This window comes from Lycorma delicatula, chromosome 3 (genome assembly GCF_047948215.1).
Source record: "Lycorma delicatula isolate Av1 chromosome 3, ASM4794821v1, whole genome shotgun sequence".
Taxonomy (NCBI): domain Eukaryota; kingdom Metazoa; phylum Arthropoda; class Insecta; order Hemiptera; family Fulgoridae; genus Lycorma; species Lycorma delicatula.
Window position 1 is genome coordinate 85,264,419 of NC_134457.1, and position 25,898 is coordinate 85,290,316.

General features: G+C 32.4%; 1 protein-coding gene across 1 annotated transcript in view; it reads left to right on the forward strand.

Moving 5' to 3' along the window:
• Positions 1-25,898, forward strand: part of hop (tyrosine-protein kinase hopscotch) — a 92,564-nt gene that overhangs the window by 24,014 nt on the left and 42,652 nt on the right. Inside the window, exons 3-4 of the mRNA XM_075360114.1 lie at positions 3,584-3,703; positions 7,210-7,370. Coding sequence (XP_075216229.1) covers positions 3,584-3,703; positions 7,210-7,370 — 281 coding nt within the window. The remainder of the gene's footprint in view (positions 1-3,583; positions 3,704-7,209; positions 7,371-25,898) is intronic.

Genomic DNA, 25,898 nt, shown 5'->3' on the forward strand with positions numbered 1-25,898 from the left:
TTAAAAATTACTTAGTATTAGCTTTATTGCCTTTGTTTAACAGTTTTTTTTTTTTTACTACGAGTAAAGGACTTTTATTAATTACAAGTACTGTAAGGACATAAAAATTCACCAATGGGATAATGGGTTTGTTTTTTAACCAGCTCTTGTGTAAGGTTTTCTTCAAGGATGCATGAGGCTCCTCTGGGCTTACTGTTGGGTACAAGAGAAAAATAAATTTTTTGCAGGGTACATTTGAGCCAAATAAACAACACTAAAGAAGCAACACTTTGAGCTAACTAAAGAAACAACACATTGTAACAAGAGGAATTATGGATCGATTGGCATCCACTACCTAGAGGGAACTTGAAGCATACTATTGCGAAGGTATTTTCATTTCATTCACAGTCTGAATAGATTTCTCCCTTTTTCTAGATGGACTCATGATGCATGCTAACTGTGGAGATCTAAAGATCCTACTAACTACAAAGATTTTAAAACTATGTTGATCTGTGAATAAGTACATCTATTCCTCTGAACCTTTCCAGAAAATGGAAAACCAGCCTAGGGCTTCTTGGGTAAACCAAAGAAGCATGAAATAGATTCATACATTAGCGTAAAGGATTATTATTATATTTTTTTTTAGTCAATTCTAAATGATGATGGATCATTATAAGAATACATTTTCAAAGTGCTTATTAAAAATTAAGCATTATTATTCCATTAACTAGATGTTTGTTCGTATTTCTTTAAAAAGATTAGTCTTTTTTTTTGTGGGGGGGGGGATGGAGGTGGAAATGCATTTACGCTGAATTGTCGGACTCCTGCTGGTGGTCTAATCCAACCACCAACAACAGACTACCGACTAAAACCACCCCCTTTGGAGTAACCCTATGCATCCTGGAATCACCCCGAGGCATTACTTCGAGATGTGTAGGCCCCCTTACGAACTACAACTTACGAACACGTAGATATATCGACTTCAATAGCAGTCTAAACCCAACATATTTCTATTACCGTCAACCTTATTGGTAATTATGAATAAAACCTTGCCTCCTCCTCTGTTTTCTTCTTCACTACTGCCCTAATAAACGTGGCCACGACAGCCCAGCACGTCTCACTTCTTAACATTATCTCTCCGATACTGTCCAGGGAGATGGGTAAAAAAAAAAGATTAGTCTGAAGATGATATAGTGTTTTTGATAGTTTGTCAGAATAATCAATGAGTACTGATGATGTTCATGAACGTGTTCAGAATTGAACATTGAGAACCAATCTTAAGCAGTTGTTGGCTATCAAAGCAACTAACTATATTGCAATATATTAAGAACTCCGCTTTCCTTTCACAGTTACACTCACCTAATAATGTCTTTAATAATAAGGAATTTCCTTCTATTCCTAGTTTTTGTAGACTAACAAGTCTCATCTACCTCCTACAGTCTCTAGCTCCTAAATGCAGTCAGTTCAAAATAAATATGGTCCCAAAACATCAAAACAATCGAGCCAAATTTATCTAACCAAGAACCTAATCCTAATGAAGAACCTTGAGTGCTATTGAAGGGATACTCATTAAAATTCAAGAAATACATAGATAAGTGAACTTGTATTAGCTACACTTAATTAGCTGAGCCTCCTTAAATAGATTAGTGCTTCATAAGCAATTGGTATAACCTAATGAGCTCATGAGTAAACATTATGGCCTCAAGCTTCCTTTAATTCAAGCAAGGAGTTTTATATGCTTACATTTTGGATTATGGATTAGCTTATGAAGGTGGTATTCCAAGTCATCCTACCAACTAATTTTGCAACTAGATATTTAATCAATGCTCGCCAAAGTTGTTTATATGGTATAGATGCATGGATATGCAATATGTTAAAATTTCAACATTGTATAACAATAATGGTTGCATCAATATTTTTCATATAATGTTGAATTCTTTGGAGGGTGTACAGGGATATTTTTATTCTCATTTTCTGAACAGCTCTGTTCTTGTTCAATTCAACTAACAGACAAAAAACTGTTTATAATACTGTTACACTGATATGTTCTTGAACAGCGACAACTCGTAGCTAAAATTAGTGGAGGTGCTGCTCCAGAGACTTTTTTCCCGAGCCTTTTCAAGGCTATGGTTAAAGTTTTCTGTAAAATAAAAGAATAAAAAAATATGAATCAAATAGAATAGCTGGAAGCAGGATAATAATCTAATTCTAAACTTTATCACATTCAAGAATATGGTACACAGTTTTTAAGCACAACACACGCGGAGTAAAAAAACTTACCGTCCACCAGCTCGCCAGGGTCGTTCAGTTCTAAACTTATTATACTGCGGGAGCAACAGTGCTCTCTCTCCCTCATAGCATCGTGTGCAGCTTCCTAAGTGTGCTTGCACACAACAGCCAAACATCATGTCGCTGGAACTGTGAAGCACACAGTTCCATTCAAAGATTTTTTGTCTTTTTCATAAATTGGGGGATGGCTACTGACATTAAGCTTGAGGATTATATATTGCACAAGTATAAAGAAAGAATTAAAGAAAAAAGGACCCATTACATTAAATGTTATTGATAATATCAATTGGAAATAGGGGGTGCTGCAGTTCCACAGTGCCTATAAGTGAGCCGCCAGTGTTCTTGAAGATAATGACTCTTGTTTCTTAGAAAACAATAAAAGAACATTATGAACAATATTAAAGATTTAATGAAGTAATTGAAATAACAATATATAATCTAAAAAGTTTTTCATTCATTTATCATAAGGAGTACAACCTATAGAAACTTTTAAGAATCTACTGTATTTATGGTTGTAAAATTTTGTTGTATTTTAGAGTTAATAATAAGACAAGAATTATTGAACTCACTTGGCTGAATTAGTAGAGTCACTGATTGCTAAATTTATATATGCCTTGGGTTTAATTTTCAGCACGGGTCTGTATTTTTATAGCAATAAAGAATGTTTTTTGAGGTATCCCTACTAAAAAACTATATTTTAAAAATAATAATAAAAATAGCCCAATAGTGTTATTTGATGAAAAATTATATTTTTCCACGTGTGGGTGTTTTTAGGGTGATTTTTTATTGGCAGTGAACGAGTTGATTCAGAGTATAATACCTCAGTTCCAGAAATTTAAAAAAAAAACTAAATGATGTTTCAAAATTGATTCTTTGATTTTTTTTCTATTATTTATTTAGACTCAGACCTTTCATCATCTTTTGAAATTGTTCTTTGAATTTATATCCAGTCTGCACAGTGTAATACTTCTAGCTGTAACCACTGTCTTATTTTTATATTTCAATGTTATTATTGTATGTCAGTGTATAGTATGATTTTGCCATACTTATTTTATAGAATTTGAAAGCAGTATAAAAAAAAATGGTGTATTGTTGTTGAAGATGTTGATAATTTTATGGGATTGTTAGTTGATGATTTTGAACGTTTCTGTAGATTTAGAATGCTAGACATCCTATATAAATTACATTTTCAAAACTAAATTGCTTAGATACTAGCTAACATACTTGATTTGTAAGTCTCCTAAAATTTTGTATTTTATATCATTGATTTATACTTAGATTCTTTATTTTTATTTAATTATTTATTTTATTATAGAGGTGAATTTTCGTATGCCAAACTAGAGGAAAAAAGAAGTAGTAAACCAGGTTGCTTTATTTTAAGAGAAAGTGAAACTAAATATGATATGTATTATCTAGATGTTTGTACAAATCAAAGGTAACTATTTATAATTAATTAGCTATTTTACTATATCTTAAATATAAATGTGAAAGTTTGTTTGCAACAGTAGCATGCAAGAACCAACCAACCGATTGCTTTTAATTTTCAGGATATATTCACGTTATCCCAACAAAGGTTTTAAGCCTTAAAAGCCACAGTTCTCTTGGGTGGTTAAGATATTAAAGATATTCATTTTTTTTAAAGTTATTTTTTTCAAGGTCTGATCAGTCGCAAAATAAAAACCTGCGCAAAAATAGGATGAACCTTTGCGCATATGTGTTGCGCAGCATCTCTAGTATGGCCTTCAATCATGCCGGGTCACTTCATTTAGTTCTGAACATGCAGCTAGCACGTAAACATGTCTACAACAATAGCATCTCCTGCCAATTGTGAAGTGCGTGCAGTAATTCGATTTCTTCAGGCTGAGGGGTGTAATGCAGCTGAAATTCATAGACAAATAAGTAATGTGTACGATGAAACTTCAGTGAGTGACAGCAAAGTGCGACAATGGTGCAGGAACTTTAAAGCAGGACGTACAGATGTTCATGATGCAGGCGGTCAGGGAAGGAAGCGAGTGTCAACCGATGATCTTGTTGAGCAAGTGGATGAGGCAATTTGAGAAAATCGTCGGTTCACAATTTCTGTATTGAGTGATTAGTTTCCTGAAATTTCAAGGTCAGCTCTCTACACCATTGTGAATGAGAGACTTCAGTACTGCAAACTGTGTGCGAGATGGGTTCCCAAGATGCTGTCCGACCATCGCAAAACAATGAGAATGGACGCCTCCCTAATGTTTCTCCAGCACTACCATAATGAAGGAGAAGATGTTTTGAACAAAATTGTCACAGGGGACGAGACTTAGGTCCATTTCGAAACTGAAGAAACAAAAGAACAATCCAAACAGTGGATGCATTCTCATTCTCCCAGTAAACCAAAGAAGTTCAAGCGATCCTTCTCCAGCAGAAAGTGTATGACTACTGTGTTCTGGAACCGGAATGGAGTTCTCTTTGTGGAATTCATGGAACGTGGTACGACCATCACTGCAGCTCCAACGTCTATGAAGGGAAATTCAGAATAAGCGGAGAGGAATGTTGTCAGGCATTGTCTTTCTCCATGACAATACTCGGCTGCACACTGCAGCTGTAACAAAGTAGCTCCTGAAGCGTTTTCATTGGGAAGTGTTTGATCACCCACCATACAGCCTGGACTTGGCTCTATCTGATTTTCACCTCTTTGCTCACATGAAACGCTGGCTAGGAGGACAGCATTTTGGCACAGACATCGAGCTGCAACGTAGAAACATAGGCGGCTCCGTTCTATGACTAGGGTATTGGAAAGTGGTACCATGTTACGACAAATGTCTAAATCGGAGTGACGACTATGTAGAGAAATAGCGTAACTATGTAAGTATTAGTTACAAATAAAAAATTTTTTATTTTCACTGTGGTTTTAATTTTGTGACTGATCGGACCTTGAAAAAACCCTCGTATATGGATATATCTTTGATGTTACTTAAAAGTCAAGAACTGCTGGCCCAATCTGAACGATTGTTTCATCTGTGTATTAAACTTTGAGGATGGATTTAGGCATAAACTTATCTAGAAAACTTTATCAGTAAGTGAGCAGTAAAGCTTAATACAAATTGTACAGTGTCATTTTTTGTATATTAACATTTGAGTCGCTGAATAAATCATGATCTATGAATAGTGTATGGTTCCCAAGAGTAAAATTTAGGATAAAATGTGCTCGTTTGATTTTTACATTTCACAAGTTATAGTTGTTCATTTCATCATAATCAGAACATTAATATAAAATCTAACGGCAATTAAACTGTAAGAGATATAAATATTCTATCTCATGTTAATGTAAAGTTATTATCGATGTTTGTTGCAACATGTTTATTGTTTATTATTTTATTTAAAATTGTCTAATTTCTAAATGTTCTTTCACATGTAGATGTATATTTAAATGAAAATAAATTCATGCTTTAATGAAAATATATTGGAAAGCGATGTTTTAATGATATTTTCAATTATTGGTGCTTTACAAATATTTGAATTGAAGAAATATTTAGGTATCTCTTTACCAATTTTCTAGAGTATGGTTAGCCCTCTTATTTGAAAAATTCATTTGAAGCTTTCAACAAGATGAAAAATAAATATTCCTCTTGTGAAAGTGCGTAATTGTAAATTTAAGTGTAAAAATAATGTTAAATCTTAAAATTCTTTAAAAATTCAATTTTTGTTAATTTTTAGTAATATGGGTTGCAAATTTTCTCTTTAGAGAAGTGTTTAAAAGATTAAGTCAATATTTTTTTATTTCATATATAACTATTACTATTGCAGTTAATATTATAAAAAGATACATCCATTAAAAAAAAATTCACTGGGACATAACCTGTGATCTGAATATTTTAGCCACATTAAAAGAAATGCTGGCCAAAGACCAATTTTTCTGTAATATAATAATAAAGATTTAATAAAATTTCAAAGTATAATAAGTTTTAAATTAAAAACAAGAAAATAAAAACAAACATATAATAAACTTTTTTTGTAAGGTGTAGGACATTATGTAATAAAGCTGTCATTATGAATTTTTTAGCATAGACATTTTGTTTTCCAGAACTATGAAAATAAACTTTTAAATGTTGCTTAGAATATGGAATTGTACACTATTTTAGTCTCTATGTATATGCCCTTTCTTCTTTTTTTGAATCCTAGAAAACAGTTTATAGATTATTCTTAGATCAAACATTATTTGTACTCTACAGAAGCAGTTTTACACATTAGATCTAAGTAGTGCCACTTAAGATTCATGTTAAACTTTCTATGTTGATCTTGCGTAAGGAAATAAAATAATTTAAATTATATCGATGATAAAATTTATTAAGCACTTTTAATTCTTACATGAGCAGTGAGTCTAATCAATTATTTTTTGTAATAGATGATGAATAGAAATATTACAAACAGATGATCAAGGAAATTATAAAAGCTGTACATTACATAATTATTTTCTGGTTGGAATAGAATTGAATGATTTATCTGGGATACAGCATAAACTAAGTTATACTTGTTTTTATTTTCACTTCATTTGTGATGAATTTCAAATTTTATGACACTTTTTTTATAAATTTCTTATGCTTAATATTGGATTAACAAAAGAGACTTCAGAACTTACATAGAACATTTCTAAGAAATGTGGATGTCTACTACGTAATATCTATTTTTTTATTGCAATAGTATAAAAATTAAAGACTAAAAGCAACAATAATGAAGTCAAAATGTGTCAGTTTATTTTAAAACACATCAATATTTTCTTCTTGTCAGTAATATACTTGTTATAAAAACATTAAATTGTAAAGATTAATTGTTGAGGATGATAAAATCATTTGTAATGGATTTTATTTTTATTGCAATTGAAACATTTTAGTCTCCTAGCATATTTTTTTAATTAAATTATTTAATTTTACTGTTTAAGTGAATAGTGTTTTATTTTTTATTTAGTTCAAAGCCAACAACATACGAAATTGAAATGGTTTCTGAAGAAAATTTTGTATTTAGTGGTGACGGGAAAAGTTATCCTTCAGTTCTTCACTTGATTATGATACTTAGAGCCCCAGATAATCCAATTCAGTTACAAGAATGTTTACCACCATCTGAAAATGGTTAGTAGTAGCTCATAAATTTTTCTTTTTATAAAAATAAAAAGTATTAAATATATTTATTAATTTGCACTATTTGCCATCTATTTAATGAAATTTTCAAAAGACTTTCCTTTTCTTCTTACTCCAGTGCTTCCATCGGTATACTAAAATTTTCAAGGATTTTTTTCTTATATTTAAAAAAATAATGTACTCTACGTTAAAACCAATTTGAATTATTATTAAATGATTTGACATGCCCAATCAACCTCAGTATCAGAGACAGTCTCTATAGTTTGGTTTTAAAAAATGCACTTTATGTACTTCTTTAGACCGTGTTAGTATTTCTTTTAACATTGAAAATACAAATTTTTTCTGCCAGTTTATTAATCCTCTTTTCTAATAAATTTATTTTTTTTCTTTATATTTATTTTATAATTTGAAATCTGATTTTATAGAAAATTTATGTTTTCTATATAAACATTATATATCTAGAGTGGATTTACATATATTGTAATAAAATTAGACTTTCTTGAAACACTATTTAATACATGTGTTTTGTGTTTTTGATATTATCTTTGAATCAGTGATAAAAAAAAACTGTATGAGAGTTACACAGAAAATTGATGCCCATTTGTCTGTCCTTACTTTGCATGTGACCAGCGCATTTCTGTTCCTATTCAGTCAGTCTCAGTCACTTTTTTATTTATTCTATATAAGTTCTCATTCATTCTTTATACTTTTATTGTTTTTGTGCTTGTCAAAAAATGAATAAGAAAATTATGAATGCCAGTGCGTGTGTAGTGAGATCTGCAATTTGTTTTCTTAATCCAAGAAATATGCGATTGATTTGATGGTGAATTCATGAAAATTTACCATAAAATCAAGGAAGTTTACAGGAATTTGGTTGGTGGATGAATTATTAATGCAGCAGTGATGTTAAGATTTTTAATTCAGGGAGAGAGAACATTCATCATAATGAACAAACTCGTTATCCGTCCAGCATTATGAATGATTTTCTTGCTGCATTGTATTGATGAATTCATCAGAGTGCTTTTGAGAGTGATGAAAACTTGAACAAAAAACAGTTACTTATCTCAGTGAACTGATAGTGTAGGAATATGACACAGGAATATAAAAACTTGTCAAATGGTATAAGTGCTTAAATATACATGAAATCATGTAGAAAAATGGCTTAAGGTTTGCTCATGCTGAAAAGTTTTGTTCAAAACCATTTGTCTGTTATTTTCTATCATGAAATGGTTACTACTATTTGAATGACCTTCAAATAAATGTTCAACACTCAAATTACAGAAAAAAATTATTTAATCAAAAGTGCATCCAAAAAGTAATGGATCATTTTCATTTCATGAAATATTGATTTCACTAAAGAACACAAATAGGATATTTTTACAGTTTTGCTTAAACAGTATTTGGTAATGAACTCTACTAATATGAATATTCAACTATCTATAATTGTATTCAAACATCACACTTTTTGTTACTCATATCTTTGGCCTATACATATTACATAAACAGTAAGAATAAATGTAGTAGGACATTTTTAGGGTTGGAATAATGTGAAGTATTATACCAATACTTTTATTTTGTGTATAAAAAAAAATTAAGAATAATTTTAAAAGATTAATAACAGTAATATTTAACATTTTAAACAATTTCAAAAGACTTCAATAAAAAAAAAAAAATAGGTATTTTTCAAATTATACAAATGACATTTATCATTATTTAAACTTATTTATCCCATGTTTTTCCCCATCTTGTATTTCGCTAAATCATTACTTCATTTCATGTACTTTACTTTCAGAGATAATTATTTTCAAATTAAAATAAACAATCTAATGTGCACAGGAGTTGGAGAGTGAGCAGCATGCCGAACTTCAAGAGCTTATATGGTTAAAAACTACTTCAGATCATGTAAATTAATCTATATAAGTAACCATTTAATGTAATTAGATGATTTTTTTAGTGTAGTTTTTCCATTCATTTCATTTTTTAAATAATCTTGTTTTTAATAAGTTGAAGGTTGTACACATAAAAAAGTTAGGTATATTGAATAGTTAAAAAAAATATTAAAATATTTTCCATTCAACATACATTTTGTACTTACATTTTATATTTCATGCAAACATGGAATATACATTAAAAAAATGGATACAATTTTATTCTCAATAAAAGCAACTAGTAAACATGAGGTTTATTTTTTATATATTTCTACAATTAATTTAATATTGAAAGAAAATGCATGCATCCCTATTTCTTTAAGCAATATCAATATTCGTTTAAACTTTCAAAAGATTCTAGTGGCTGTCTTGATGCAGATAGAATTAATAATTGATAGAATAAAAATATTCTATTTCTTCCATAATTTGACATTTGAATATTTGTGTTTTCTAATGTCTATTTGAAGATAATATCAAAGCTCAACTATTACAGTGGTCGCCATGAAAGATGGTGTTTGTGTTTAAGCTATTGTATCTCAATTAAAAAAAATCGCACAGTAAAAATGGAGATATCAGGAACTATAGTTATTTTTGCACTAACTGGATTTAGCCAATTTAGTTACTATCATTTGTTTGAAAATTAGGGGTGTGAAAAGCAGAAAACTCAAGATGTTTTGAACTCTATTGAGAACGTCAACTTTGAATTACTATAAAATCAAGACTGATAAAGATAAAAATTTAGTATTTTGTAGGTAGATTAAAGGATTGTTTCTCAATAATTATAATTAAGATTTAGCTCAAAACTACTATTACTTAAGCTTGCAGAGTGTATTTTACAAGACAACATTAACTCTGGTTTCAATAAATATTCTGCGGGGGGAAAAGACACACATTGTTGTAGAAACAATCTGAATAAGATGGGGGTATTTTGAAAATAAAGTATTTAATATTAAGCTTTTAATTGAGTTGGAAAAGGCGGGAAATGATCATTCAAAAAGTAGATTCGCAAATAATAGTTGAGCCTGCATCCTATTCGTTGCTATACAGAGCAGTGACAAGCAGGCATGGTTTAATATTGCCTTTCACACAGTTTTTTCAGATTTCTTTATACTTTGTTAATATTATAAATTATAATTTTTATAAATACTATTACAAAAATAAACACTATTGTTATTATTACTATTTTTTTGGTACTGTTATTTTCATATATTTCTATTTTTAAAACTATTCACAATATTTCTATCAAAGACTCAACTATATAAAAATAATAACAGATTACATAAGCCATTAAAATCATGTCAGTAAACATTATACAATTTACAAGGTCTGTTCAAAAAATAACCGAACATTTTTAATTACGCGCCAACAGAGATATTTAGTGATGTGCAGTTAGCAGCATTGTGTTCCGCATAGCCTCCTCTGCAACCACATCTTCTTGGATTGTTGATATCTTGTTTAGTTTTCACGTTATTGTTATTTGAGTGTAACGTGTTTAAGTGTTAGTAGTGATTTTTGCAGTGTGTGATTTTCAGGAGCAGTGATACAAAGAAAAATTTTCAACTTTTGAAACAGTCTTATGGATATGATGCTCTCGATTGTATGCAATGTTACAGATGATCTTCATGGTTTAAAAGTGGTCGTCAGTCAATTGAAGATGACCCTTGACCAGGAAGGCCTTCGACTTCAACTGATTACACCCACGTTCAGAAAATCAACGATCTGGTATATGCAAATCGCTGATTAATTGTCAGAGAACTTGCAGAAGATGTTAGCATCTCAATTGGATCATGCGATGACATTTTGACTGAAAAATTGAACATGCATCAAGTTGCAGCAAAGTTTGTTTCTCATTTGATCACTGAACAGCAAAAAGAACATCGAGTGAACATTTTGTCGGCAACTTCTTAAACAAGTTAATGACGATGAATCATTCATCCAAAGGATCATAACAAGAAATGAAAGCTGGGTTTATGGCTATGACATTGAGACAAAAGTTCATCACAATGGATTGGCAAAGGATCTCCAAGCCCCAAGAAAACACATCAGTCTTGATCCAGTGTCAGAGTGATGCTCTCTGTTTTTTTTTATTTTAATGGAATTGTGTATTTTAAATTTTTGCCTCAAGGTGAAATGGTGAACCTTGCATAATATCAAGGCATTTTACAAGGGTTATGTGAAAAAATCCACAAAAAGAGACCAAAGTTGTGGCGAGACAATTCATGGTTTCTTCACCACAACAATGTGTCCACACATAGCTTTGTCTTATCCAGGACTGCTTCACAAAGTGGAAACACCATTGGGAGAAGTATGTGCATAGGGGAGAGAAGTACTTGGAAGGGAGCAAGGACCAATAATCTATAAAATTATTAATAAAGATAAAAAAAAAATAAATTTAGATTATTTTCTGAACAGACATATTATAAAAATGAAATTTAAAAAATGTGTAATTGCTTACACATCTTTTATTTTCAATATTTTATTCCAGTAGTGAAAACTCTTTCATAAAATTCTGAATAAATAAAATTAAGATCCTCAGTTTGAAATCATACAAAAATTCTTTAAAATTGTTTGTAATGATTACTGTACGCAATCTGAAGATCATTTCGACAAGGCATCATCCTTATCTTTATTGTTGTCTGAAGTAATAATCATCGTCAGAGCCTGATTCCTGAAGATATGGCAAAAGGCATATAACAGAATGTCCTTTCTCGAAGGCTATAAGATCGGTTTCATACAATTTTTGTTCATTCTTACACAGAAGTATTTTTTGCTACAGCTGTTGTTTAGTTTCAGTTCATTGGAAGCAACCGCTTTTTCTTGAAGTCTGTGTTGGATTTCAGCTTTCCACCAGCTGTTGGTGGAAACTTTATTTGTTGCAACAGAGTGATAACCTGTATTATCCCATTATTACACTCCCTTCTTGTAATTCAAAAAGTCATTTGTAAACCATAATTTGAATGATAATCTGAACCAGCTTTCGATTTACTACAGAAAGCTGCTGTTTTAGCCGAACCTGTATGACACACTATTAAACAAATACCTTTTCCATTGGGTATTTCAATCCCTCCATTTTTCTTTAAATCTTGCATATGTATGATTTTCATTAATCCACGTTTCATCTATGTAAATATGGGTCGATCATCATCTGACGCTTTTAATTTGTAAAATGTCTTTAAATATTCAATTCTTTTTAATGTAACATCAGGTTTTTCCATCAAGAAATGTCAACCATCTTTCATTTTTTTATAACAAAAACCAATTTTTTCAAAATACAACGAATGGTAGAAGATGATAATTTACATCCAGTTTTTCCTGCGTTTCCTCTCTGAGCTTTCAAACAGTAGGGATTTCATTCCGATTGTAGTACTGATGTATGATTCTGCTCAATACTTGACAGTTGAAATCCAGTAACAGATTTGCATTTTGTGGCATTTTTTCCTGTACGCAGCTGCCGTTACTATCATAATCCTTAGCTGTCTTATATATCCTCTATACTGACCTCTGACTAATGTGGCATGCTTTGGGAGTGAGTTCTTGAACTTTATCAAAGTTAATCCCGCTACAAAATTCAAAGTCAGATAGCTTTTTGTATATGTTGTAGATTACATTCCTTAAACCACTCTTAATTGTTTGGTCATGTTGAATGGAAAACGAAGGTGTTTCCATCTCGTTCACATTACACATAAGATAGACCTAGAAAAATGACAAAAAACAAAAAACTTATAACCTGATAAAAAAACTCAAATTAACATACTATTCTTAATTATCTTTGACATAACATGGCACGTTTAAATAAAATCACTAAGAAACTGACATGAACTGAATGTTGAAAATCAAAAATCAAACTAAGTTATTAGATATCACAGTGAAGGGTTAATGAACCCATCAGACTGAATACTAGCATTGCAATTAATTTATACTAATGTTCAATGACATAATATGAAAAAACAAAGTTAGAACATAAACATATAGCAACAATAACATGAGTTCTGGAAGTTGTAGTTATCCTACTATAACATTATCTGCTATTAAACAACAATCTGTTAACCATGAACAGGGGCATAAATTTAATTCTATTAGGCCTTTATCATTATTCAAATAATAATACTTGAATAAGAAAACAAAGAAAGAAAACTGTGGTTAAAAACAACTGTGTTTCTTAACAATTCTATTATTTTTATTAGTTTTAATTTTATTAATTGTTTTGTAAGTCTATAGTAAGGCCCATTTTTTATTTCATGCATGACTTGAAATGTACACATAATTATAATAATATATTTATTTGTGTATAATATAGTTAATTAACATAAACATTAATTAACACATGTAGTGGTATAAAGCATTCATGAATAGAAAATAAAGTAATGGCAATGGCGGCTCGTAGCTAAAATTAGTGGGGTGGTGCTCCAGAAAATTTTTTTCTTTTCAAGACTATGGCTAAAGTTTTCTGTAAAATAAAAGAACTGAAAAACAAATGAATCAAATAGAATAGCTGGAAGTAGGATAATAATATAATTCTACATTTTCTATGTACACAGAAACAAATACATAATTAGTTTTTACTAATTACCTTCATTCTCTTTTGCCCTTGCAGCATGTTTTTGGATAGATTTGGCAATCAAAGAGCCCTTGCTTTCCACCATCTTCTGATCACTATTGAAAAGAACAATTAAACCACTTTCATATTCCTTCCACTGACTAAACTAGAAAAGGAAACAAACAAAGAATGTTCCATACACACACGGAGTAAAAAAAAAACTATCTTCCACCAGTATGCCAGGGTTGGCACTGTGGGAGTGACAGTGCTTTCATTGCCTTACATGCAACTTTCTATGCGCACAACAGCCAAACACCACGCTGCTGAAACTGTGAAGCACACAGTTCCATACAAAGATTTTTGTATCTTTTTCATAAACTGGGGGATGGCTACTGATATTAATCTTAAGGATTATATATTGTACAAGTATAAAGAAAGAATTACAGAAAAAAGGACTCATTATATTAAATGTTATCGATAATATCAAGTGGAAATAGGGGGTGCTGCAGTTCCACGGTGCCTATATTATTAATTCAAACTTTAAAAATATGAATTCTATAAAATTAATGCCTGATATTAGCAGAAATTTCTTTTTTCTACACTAATGTTAACCGAAATGTAATTGTTATTACTTCAAATAACCTGTAAACTTAAGTAATAGTAGTTTTAGGTTAAAACTTAATTATAATTATTGAGAAATGATCTATCTTCAAAAATAGAAAATTTTTATGTTGATTGGTTTTGATTTTATAGTAATTCTCAAAAAAAGTGCAAAAGATCATGAGTTTTCAGCCTTTCACACCCCTAATTTTTTAAATAAATGACAGTAACTGAAAATGGCCAAATCCAGTCAGCACAAAAATAATTGCAGTTTCTGACAAAACCCCATCTTTCATGGTGACCACTTAAATAATGCTCTAAATTGACTATTTTAGTTTGTGTTTACTTGACTAATATTAACTGTTGCGTTATTATGCAGTTCGGTTCTGTTAAGTTTTTTAGAATAATCAGATGAGATATCTTGTATCTTAAAGAAGTTGAACCATAATACTATCAGAAATTCTACTGCAAATACTGTTGAACATTTTTGGAAAAAATTATTGGAACTCCCACTATTCTTAAAGATTGAATGAAATTTTATTTATCTTTTGATTTTAACTTATTGACCTGGAAATTGTTTTATTATGTTCTCTTATGTGAGGTTTTTATGTGAGTATGAATAGTATTTTCTACCATTTTCATCTACGTACTGATTTGATTCTTCCATCTAGAATGTTATGACATAGATGTTATACGATAACTTTCATCCATCCCATGTATCTCATTCCAGTACATTCATGATAATTTAATAACACATTATTGATTTTGTTTATTACACAAAGTTATACATTTTTACATTGTAAAAACAATTTTTTTGCTCATTTAAATTAGGCTAACAATGCATGAATTGCTGCTATTATAATTAATAGCTGTTAATAAATTATATATCTAATATAAACAAGTTCATGTAACGTTAAAAGTAATAATATGTAAGTACTTTTTAGTCATGAATTTAAATCTTGGTGTGTTCAAACCATTTTCTGTGTGTACTTGTGTTGTAGTGATTTTAATTTCATTATTGTGTGTAAAAAAATTGTCTTATTTCTTTAAGTTCATAAATATATCAATTTCATCTTATTGAAATGCTACATGAAGTGTCATCTAATATTAGATTATATGACCAGAGAAACTCAAGCAGATAAATTTTGATAGACCGTAACAGAATTATTGAATGAACAGCAGGTGTTCAGCCTCATCTGTGAAATTTAAAGAAATGGAACAAATGATGATTGGGATGGGATTGAAAACATGACAAATAGAGTAAAAGCAATGAATTCAACATTCCTAAAAAATGAAATCTACCAAAGGGAATCACCAATGTAGATTAATTTGACCAATCCACAATGTGTTGTACAGTAAATAATTTCAATTTAACTGATACATTTGTTTAATTACTTTTATAATTAAAAGTAGATAATACAATAAAAACTTCCCAGTACTGAACACTACTCAGGAATGAAAAACTGTCTGTTATTTAGAAGTGTTTGTTATTCAGAAAAATGTAGTCAATTCAGTTGGATGTGATAGCAATAATAATGTGGTATTGATCTATGTTGTTAGGATTGGACTTTATTATGTAAATTGAAAATAACAAATTGTGCTTTTAATCACTAATTTAAAACATTTTCAAGAAATTATTATTCACTCAGTTTCTTTACATAATAATAAAAAAAAGAAATCATATAAAGCTGAGTACAAAAAACAATTTATTTCTTTAGCGATTGTTTTGGAACGGTTGTTTATTTTATTTTGAACATAGTACCAATACATATTTTTATCATCAGTGGACTAAACTTCAGTTATAAAAGTATAATGCCTTCACCAATCCAGTTTGTGTAAAAAGAGTAGTTTTAATTCCTTATCTCTTGGGTTACTTTTTTACTTATAATAAAAATATTCATGAATCCTGAATTATCATTATAGTTCTCATAATCAGTGTCATTATCATTTTAATAATTAGTGGTGGAGTTAAGGCTAGAAATAATATAAATATCAATTGTAAATGGTGGGATAGTCTGTGTAGCTTCCAAATGGTTTTATCAATTCTAGTTCAGTTTGTTCAATGGGACTTATTGCCAGAATTCAGGTTACTTTGTGATCCTCTAACACTGGCTTTTAGAACAGTTTCTCACTGTTAGAAATTGCACCCTTTAATTGCCATATTCTTCTGTAAAATCACATCCAACACACTAATGTGCTTACAAAACTTACCAGCATCCTTAATGTGATAAGCATACTTACTCACTTATAGGGTCATAAAAGTGTTTCTGTAATGAATTTTGAATGACATCCTGATCAAGTAGTTTGACATACTATACTCTAGTTGTGTTAAGATACAGGAATAACAGTTATACATTTTTCAAAACACATCAGAGTATGATGTAACATTGTCAAGAAATAAAATGATTTTGCTCCTTTTGCCCTCATTCTATATTGAAACCAATCGGTTAGTTATTATGTCTAGTCATCCACAACCATCTACTTGAGTTCCATTCAGTCTCCAATGAATTTACATTCACACCCTTCATAAACCTTGGCTTCGTAACTTTTCAGATTATTTGTGATTTTTCAAACTGACCTGTCATATTAACACAACAATGATGGTCAGTCACATTTCTGACATTTTCCCTTTTCAAGAACATTCTTTTACTAGATAGGTAAAGTCAAAAAAAGACCTTTCTCACACAATTAAAAAAATATTTTTCATCATAACTTTTACATATTCCTTTTAAATTTTCTTTTCATTATTTCATTATGTTTTCATCAATAGCTACAGGTTCATAAAAAAAAAGTTTTAATGTAATATTGTGTCAAATGTGGAACTTGTTTTACCGATTTCCTGATGCTTTAGAATCCGCATACCCTAGTTTATTTCTAAAGATTTTTCATATATCAGAATTCTAAATAGAGGGAAGTTTATTAGATAACCCATAACCACTAATTCATCAAATTATCATTGCCAGGCCTGGCATCGAGGGAAAGGCGTGTTTGCTTAATCAGTTCACAGTCCACAACTTAAAACATCACGTTTGCTTTTTAGGATATCATATATTTGAGTTTTCCTAACATCAAAATGTTTTGCCATATCACTCATATACTTTGTTTTTCACTTTTGTGTACATTTATAACTTTTGCTATTTCACAAGCATTTACTTTTTTGGGACTTTTTAATATTAACATTTTTTATATACTGTACACAGAATAAATTTGCAATAAATGTTGTACATGTATTCAATATCAATCCTACAGACAAATTGATAACTGGATTAATTATATTAACTTTTTTCTTACTGGAATAGCAGCATCTGGAAAGAATTGGTTACAGTTACCTAAAAAAACTGATTAATTTTACTCATGCTTTCCATTGTTTGGAAATGATTATGCTTGTGTTATATTTCATTTAAACATCTGTTTCCATTGTTAAGAAGGTCTGTTGAGAAATAGCTTACTCATTGTGTGCAATACAAAAGTGCCAATGTTTTTTAAAACTATTCAGTATTTAGAAAAGTCCGTTATTGGGAAGCATCCAGTAGGGGAACAGTTTCATTGGATATTCTGTGGGAATAAATAAAGTTAAAGAAAGAAGATCCATCATAGCTTATGTTTTAAGTGATATAAGAGCAGACAGTAGATCTGTACTAATTGAAAGGTGGAAATTCAGTATTCCAAATTTTCATACCTCTAGGACCCAAAAAAGTTTAGGGAAGAAGGCAGGCCAATTGTGTATATGGATGAGATATATATTCACAGCACTTATTTACTGAAAAAAAGTTGGGAATCTCAGGAATTCAATATTAGAATTTGAGTACCTATTTCCTAAGGATCTTTGTTAGTTATATTACATGCAGGGGTGAAATGGGTGTTTCATTAAAAATGCCTTTTCAAGATTGATACTACTCATTCTAAAGGTGAATACTATGGAAAAATAATCTTTTATAATTTTTCAAAATGGATAAAAAAAAATTTGATAATAAACTTTACAGTATAATTTTTTTAGGTGCAGATATTATACCATACTGCAATTTGCTGAAACACCTTTATGAAGCAGTCATAAACATGTTATTCAAGATCGGCTATGTACAAAATATACTCTTTTTAATAAGTGCATTTTAAAAATTGAATTTTTCATATTAATACATTTAGGGAAAATTCATACTTCTGAATACAAAATAGATGTAATTTTATCTTATATTAAGTGCATGTTCTTATGTCACTCATTCCTGACCTAAATCCATAGAATTATTGTAAACTAATATCAAAGATTGGGTTCTGCTCGTTAAGTAATGTTGAGATGCAGCTTCATCGCCGAATGCTTGCTTTGTCTCATAGAATTGGTTCAAACGAAACATTTTTGAAGTCGAACACAAAATTTTATCGTGCTTCTCTGTTCCATGTTGCAAGCTCGCACAAGGTCACATGAATACAGCATACGTGGCCAAGTATAACTTGAGACTGGAGTGATGAAATGTAATGAAATTTTGTACAATTGTAGAAATAAAATTTTGAACTATGTAGTACGATGTCTGAAGACATCGTACTACATATTTCCTTGGTTGTTCGAGAGATGGAGCTACTTGTATCAACTACAGAAATTTAGTTTGGGAACTTTTCAGACCTACTGTTTAGTTCACTATTTTTCTTCAGATAAAAACATTATTATAGGCTATTTACTGTGTTAAGATTTTATTATTATTTTTGACTCTTAAATTAATTTGTTTTGTTTTCAAAACTTGATTATATGTACCATATGTTTAAAAAATGAATTGATATTCATTTGAAAGTTTTAAAGCTTTATAATATTTATTAAGTTTTACTTACGTTGATAAATTTTACATGAAATGAAAGAGCAACTCCAACCCCCTTTTTTCACATAAATGTTGAAAGAGATCACCATTCATCACATGGCACACATCCAGCCGATAGTAGAATTCATCCCATACTTGAATCAGCAAGTCTGAAGTAATTGAAGTGACAACTTCTTCAATCCTGTGTTTCAAGTCAAGTAGGTCAGCTGGTAACACTGGGACATACAGTTGACCCTTTAAAAACCTCCAAAGAAAAAATCACTCTGGGTCAGATTGGGTGAACGTGGAACCCTGAAAAACAAGCTCTGTCATCTGGTCTTTGGCAACCAACAGTGATTGGCGAGAATTTCATTCAACCAGTCATTACAGCATTATGCCAGTGAGGAGGTACACCATTTTGTTGACAGATAAAGTTCTGTGGTTCGTATTGCAGTTGAGAAAAGAGCCATAGGTGTAGCACATTAATTTAATTCATTCAAGATACACTCGCTTCTGAGAAAAAGAACACCCTCTACACTTGCCGCCAATGTATGATGACTCAAACAACATTCCGTTTTGCGGTCTTGTTCACACTGCTATATTTTGTGAGGAATTTCTGATCTCCAGATGCGCACATTATGAGTGTTTACTTTTCCATTAACAAGAAATGTTGATTCATCACTGAATACAACATGATATAGAAAGTTTTCATTGTTACCGTGCATCACTTGCATGGTAGCAAAGGTAGCATGCAAACTAATCTATAGGCTTTTTAGAGTTTGTAACAGCTGTAAACAATATGGACCCAGTTGTAAGCGTTTCATTAAAACCCTTCATACAGACGTCACTGAAATTGCTAATTCATGGTTAGGAATTCCACAACTACGCACAATAATTGTAGTGGAATTCCTAGGACTACACACAAATACTCTCTTGTACGTTCAACATCATCTTCGAACACATTTGGTCATCCTGTACTCTTCCCTTCTCATATACAACTAGTAGTTTCAAATAGTTTAAATCATATGCAAATGTTATTGCAACTTGGGTGATCACAACGGAACTTCAAATGGAATGCACGTTGAATGGTAATTACAGATTCACACTGCAAACTTCAAAACACAGAACGTTTTCTGTTTAAGGGTTTGCTATCTTTGCTACTAATGATTTCAAATGGAAGGTACAGGAAACAGTTTATGAGCTTGTGCACAGCTAAAACTGTTTGAGTTGATCTTTCATTTCATGTGTAATTAATCAGTGTATGTAATTCTTAAGAAACATTACATAACTTTAAACCCTGATATTCACTTAGAAACGCACAGTATTATGTTCATTTTTATAGTAAAATATAAAATAATTTTTATCCATTTAAATATCAGATTCCCTCTATGAATCATGAGATCTTGCCGATGGTGAGGGGCTCGAGTGCTCAATGATACAGAGTAGCTGGACCAAAGGTGCAACCATATCGGAGAGGTAACTGTTAAGAGCAGACTAAGGAATGATTCCTCAAAGAGTGCAGCAGCTCTTTCAGTAGTTGTTAAGGGCATAGGTCAGGAGGACTTATAGGGCAGGAGAACAGCCATATCAACATCACTCAATCTTCTGAGTACTGCGCAGCTGAAAGCAATGGAAAACTACAGCTGTTTTTTTTTCCAAGAAGATGTAACTCTCTGTAGTAACAAAGGTGGAGGCAGCTTCCTTGGTAAAATATTCCAGAGGTAAACTAGTCCCCCTATCTCTGGATCTCTGGGTGGAGACTGCTAAGGAAGGTCACCAAAAATTAAAAAAATAACATTCTACGAGTCGGAGCATGGAATGTTGGAAGTCTAAAAAAGGGTTGGTAGATTAGAAAATTCAAAGAGAGAAATGGGTAGGTTAAATGTAGATGAAATAGGATTTAGCGATAATTTAATATAGCGAGGTTCAGTGGGAAGAGAAAAATGACTTTCGGTAAGGCGATTTAGAATAATTAACTCAGTGTCAAATAAAGGCCAAGCAGGAGTCTGTTTCGTAATGAACAAGAAGATAGAGAAGAGAGTAGAGTATTTCAAAAAGCATAGCAATAGAATCATTGTAATCAGGATTAAATGAAAACCTAAGCCGACAACAATTGTTACTTCTATATGCCTGCAAGTGCCCATGATGGTGATGATGAGTTAAGAGTGTCTATATGAAGAAATTGGCAAAGTAATTAAACACATAGAAGGGGATGAAGATTGGAATGCAAGCATTGGAAAGGACAAGGAAGGAAATATTTTGGGTGAATATGGGATAGGTAAAAGAAATGAAAGAGGGGACCAACTTATTGAGTTTTGCACAAAGTATAATCTAGTAATTACCAACAACCAGTTTAAAAATCTTAATAGAAGAATATGCACATGGAAAAAGCTGGGCAATACTGCAAGGTGTCAGATAGATTATATCATGGTTAAACAAAGATTTAGAAATCAACTCGTTGATTGCAAAGCATATCCATAAGCTGACATTGATAGTGACCATGAGTTAGTGATAATGAAATGTAGATTGGAGTTTAAAAACTTGAAGAAAAGGTGCCAGATGAATCAGTGGAATTTAGAGAAACTTGAGGAAGAAGAGGTAATAAAGATTTTTGAGGAGTACGTTGCAAGAGGCCTGAGTAAAAAAAAACAAGGTAGAAAATGTAGAAGAAGAATGAGAGAATCTTAAAAAGGAAATTCTTAAATCAGCAGAAGCATACTTTGATGTAACAAAGAGAACTGGTAGAAAACCTTGGATATCGGAGGATATATTGCAGCTGATGGATGTACATAGAAAGTATAAGAATGCTAGTGATGAAGAAGGTAAAATTTGGAAATCACTTTCTCTACTTGCCTTTGGGTAAGCCATTGTGGTCTCTGTCTACCACTGAATTAAAAGAGACATCACCCATCTCTAAGAAAAAGGCTCGGTGATCAATGGATGTTTCATCATTAAGAACTTTCCACCTATATCTACTATGATCCCAAACTCCATCAAGTATGATGAAATCAATACTGATGTGTAACCTCTCGCCTCGTACATCAGAGTACCATTATTTAGGCAATAAAGTCCAACTGCTTGCATCATCTCCGTCAATACCTCACCTCTTCTGTTGGTACGTGGGCTGCCAGCAATGACCATCTTACAATTAAGACATTCCCGCCAGAATGACCATTTTCAGTGACTGCACTACCAGCTCATGCAGTGTCCCCATAAAGCTTTCATAATCTGGGAGGTCATAATTGGGGCTAATATATGCCCCAATCAGAACAACATTTGATAATTCCACTGCTATCATGCCGTCGCCCCTGTGAAACAAATGGCAGGCCAACATGCTACTGATATTCTTTATTGCAACATCCCCTGACGCATCCAAGCACCAATCGCTTCTAGCCACTTTGTTTCTATTTGGCTTAGTTGTAATTAAAATGTCGGCTTCTTGCTATCTAGTTGTTTCTCCCACCAGATCATGGGAGAGCATGCTTCATTAGACAGAAGTAACTTAAGCATTACAACCGAGCCATACATCCTGCCTCCGGTGCAGTGATCTGGTTTACCAAAGTTTAAACACTGTGTAGGTTCTCTACATTTGTGTATTCTATACCCTGCTGTTCACAATTAAAACATAGATCTAGTCTGTTAGGCCCCTGACACTCTGAGCTTCTGTGTCAAGAGCCCCAACACCTACGGTCAACATCCTCTGTAATATATGCCCAACATTGGACCCATCCCATTTTCACACAGTCTTTCACCAGTTTAAGGGCAGCTCTGCGCATTGTCACCATGGTGGCATTGTGAGTATCGCCAAAAGCCATTCTTAGAGAAGTCATCCGAAACTGATCAGTCCTGGCAATAACATTGACTATTGCTCTTCCACCTCTTTCTCAGTAGTGTCCACATTAATATCTCTGATGTGGACAACTGTGTGACGATCACCTCTAGACCTCAGTTCTACTTGGAGGTCTGCCACCTTGTCTCATAACATCGTCATAAATTTCTCCACTTTTTGTGCTCTTTTAATATGCACTTGGAGTTCATCATTCCAGCCCTTTCCCAAGGATAGGACCTCCCAGACTTCCTCCTTAGTAGCTGCACTCTTCATGGTTTTCAACAAGTCAGTGTAAGACCTACCCTGCGCTTTAACCACTACCACTCTTCTGTCTTCAACACAGGGAGCAGCCCATCTTGCCGAGGCCAGCCTAGATCTTGATCTTAACCTTCCTAATTCCTCCACATTTTCTGGTATAACTACTGAAACAGGTTCTGTACTTTCCTGGCATAGGTAGACCAAAATCTTCCTAACTAAAACCCCGAACGCCCCAGCTGGCAGGAAGAACACTGGAATTACAGATTTAACAAGGATTCTCCTAACCGCTTTGAGTATATTGGTCAAACACTCTCGGTCACCATCTTCCATATTATAACATATCTTGTACTCATTTGTTTGCTGGGATTCATCTTCCTCTCCCATAACCGTTGAAATGTTCCATTTGACATCGCCAGGGGCATATCTAGCCACCTCTGCACTCCTGTGTTTACGGGCTAGATCAATAAACTGACAGAAGTCACCTCTCACTTCTGATTTATTTTTCACTGTTATGACCCTATTTATTATCATTTCCATGGGCCATTTATGAGGAAGTTGATCAAGCAGCCCTGCGTCCGACAAATCACCTGCAAGCATAGTTATAACATCAGGTTCCCTTTGCGGATCATTCTGAACCACCTGTGTAATTTTCCTCAATGACGGTGAGCACTCTATCAATTGTTTGAGTCCACTGTATATCGAGTCCAACTCTTTCTCTTGCTCTCCGCTGTATAGCTTGCCAGTTCCTGTCCCATTTTACACTTCAGCATCAACACTGCAAGCCCCAGTCTATTCATCAGTTCTTTTAAACTTTGTGTAGGAGGTGCTAATGGTGCATCCTCAGAGGACTCCTCCTCCTCCTCAGAGGAGGAGGAGTCCTCTGAGGATGACAGCTGGAGCACTCTCTTTTCCCCTTCATCAACTGGACCTTTCTCTGCGGATCACCTATGATGGTTCCATCGAAATAGGAGTCAGCAGGGTCGCTGAAGATCCTGAACTCTCTGCTGTGCTTAATTCACTTTCTTCAGCTTCCATGACCTTCCACTTGCTCATCTGACTGTCAAAACATGTTCTCCAACTTGTTCCTGATATTTGGACACCCCCACTCACCTATATTCGAGTGGCCCTTTTTGAAACTCCCCCTAACTTCTCACAGGAATGTCCAAATTTGAAACTGATACCGGATTTGAAATCAGTTTCTAAATCCATTTCTACTGACACCCTACTTGCCTTTTTTTGGGGTCCAAAAACATTTTGGGGAGTACCAAAATGTATCTGTGAGAGTCACAAAAAATTGGGAAGACTTGGATCGATGGAGATCCAGGGGGAGAGGGTTGGGAAGGATAGGGATAAGGAAAAATTAATCCCCCTTATAATATTCATAAGACTTAGAAAAATTTTGTAGAGAAAATGCGAAAAATTTTACAAATCCCTGTTTACTCATAAACAACCTGCAACGACTTAGTAGACTTATGCAACGACAACATGATTAGGACTTAGGAAAATGTTCTCCTATATACTATTATACATGTGTAACTTCAATAACTTAAAACACTAAAAAAAACACGTACCTCAATTTCTATAAAATTTTAAGTGTTTAAATCTCTTCTTGGGGTGTCCCAGTGATACCTAAACTGGCCACAACCTCAAATGGTCCACTAATTCACTCACAAAGATAACACAAACTTAGCTACGAACTTTTCTACAGCCAAAAATGTTACACTCACTGAAAAATCATTATAAAAAGAGTAATACATGTTCAGTAACCATGAAATTTGGTGTCCGTATCCAGTAAAGCCAATGTATCAGTATCCAATGTCCAAAAAACCAATCAAAAACTGTAAAAACACAGAGCGATTTCGACACATGTATACATTATGAAGTCATCAACTCAACTACGCCTTTTTAAGATAATGAAAATTATTCTATTTACATCCCAAAAAACCGTTCTCATAATTTTTTCAGGTGAAAAGTCATTTTTGTTGTTTTTTTTTTTGGTGTAGGTTGACCTTTTTCAACCCATTGTTGAAAACATTTGCCTCAGGAATGTAGTAATGAATAGTAATGAACCAAAGTCTCATTATCCATCACAAATCGACATAAAAATTCCCCTCTGGGGTGCACCAAAAGAGCCCAAGACAATCGCTTTAAATTTATTTTCAGCACCATTTTTTGTCAGGCATGAGCAAATGCGACACCCATCTAGCACACTACTTGATTATGGAAAATATTGCGCATGCATTTTGTTGACAAGCCTATAGATTTTACTAACTCATTCACTGTCACTGGTCAATCTTCTAAAATAATTTTATGCACATTTTCTATCATTTTTGACATAGTCACTTGAGAAGGGCATACACTATGTGGTTCATTGCTAGTGCATGTTTGATCCATTTTAAACTGTGTGACTCAGCATTTAACTGTTATATTTGATGGAGAAAAGTCTCACAATGTCATATCAAGCTCTTCTTTAATTTCCTTTGCACTTAAATCTTTCAGAAAAAAGTATTTAATCAGTGCATGAATTTCCAAATTTTTCTATTAAAAAAAAACACCCTAATTCTTCACCTTGATGTAAATACT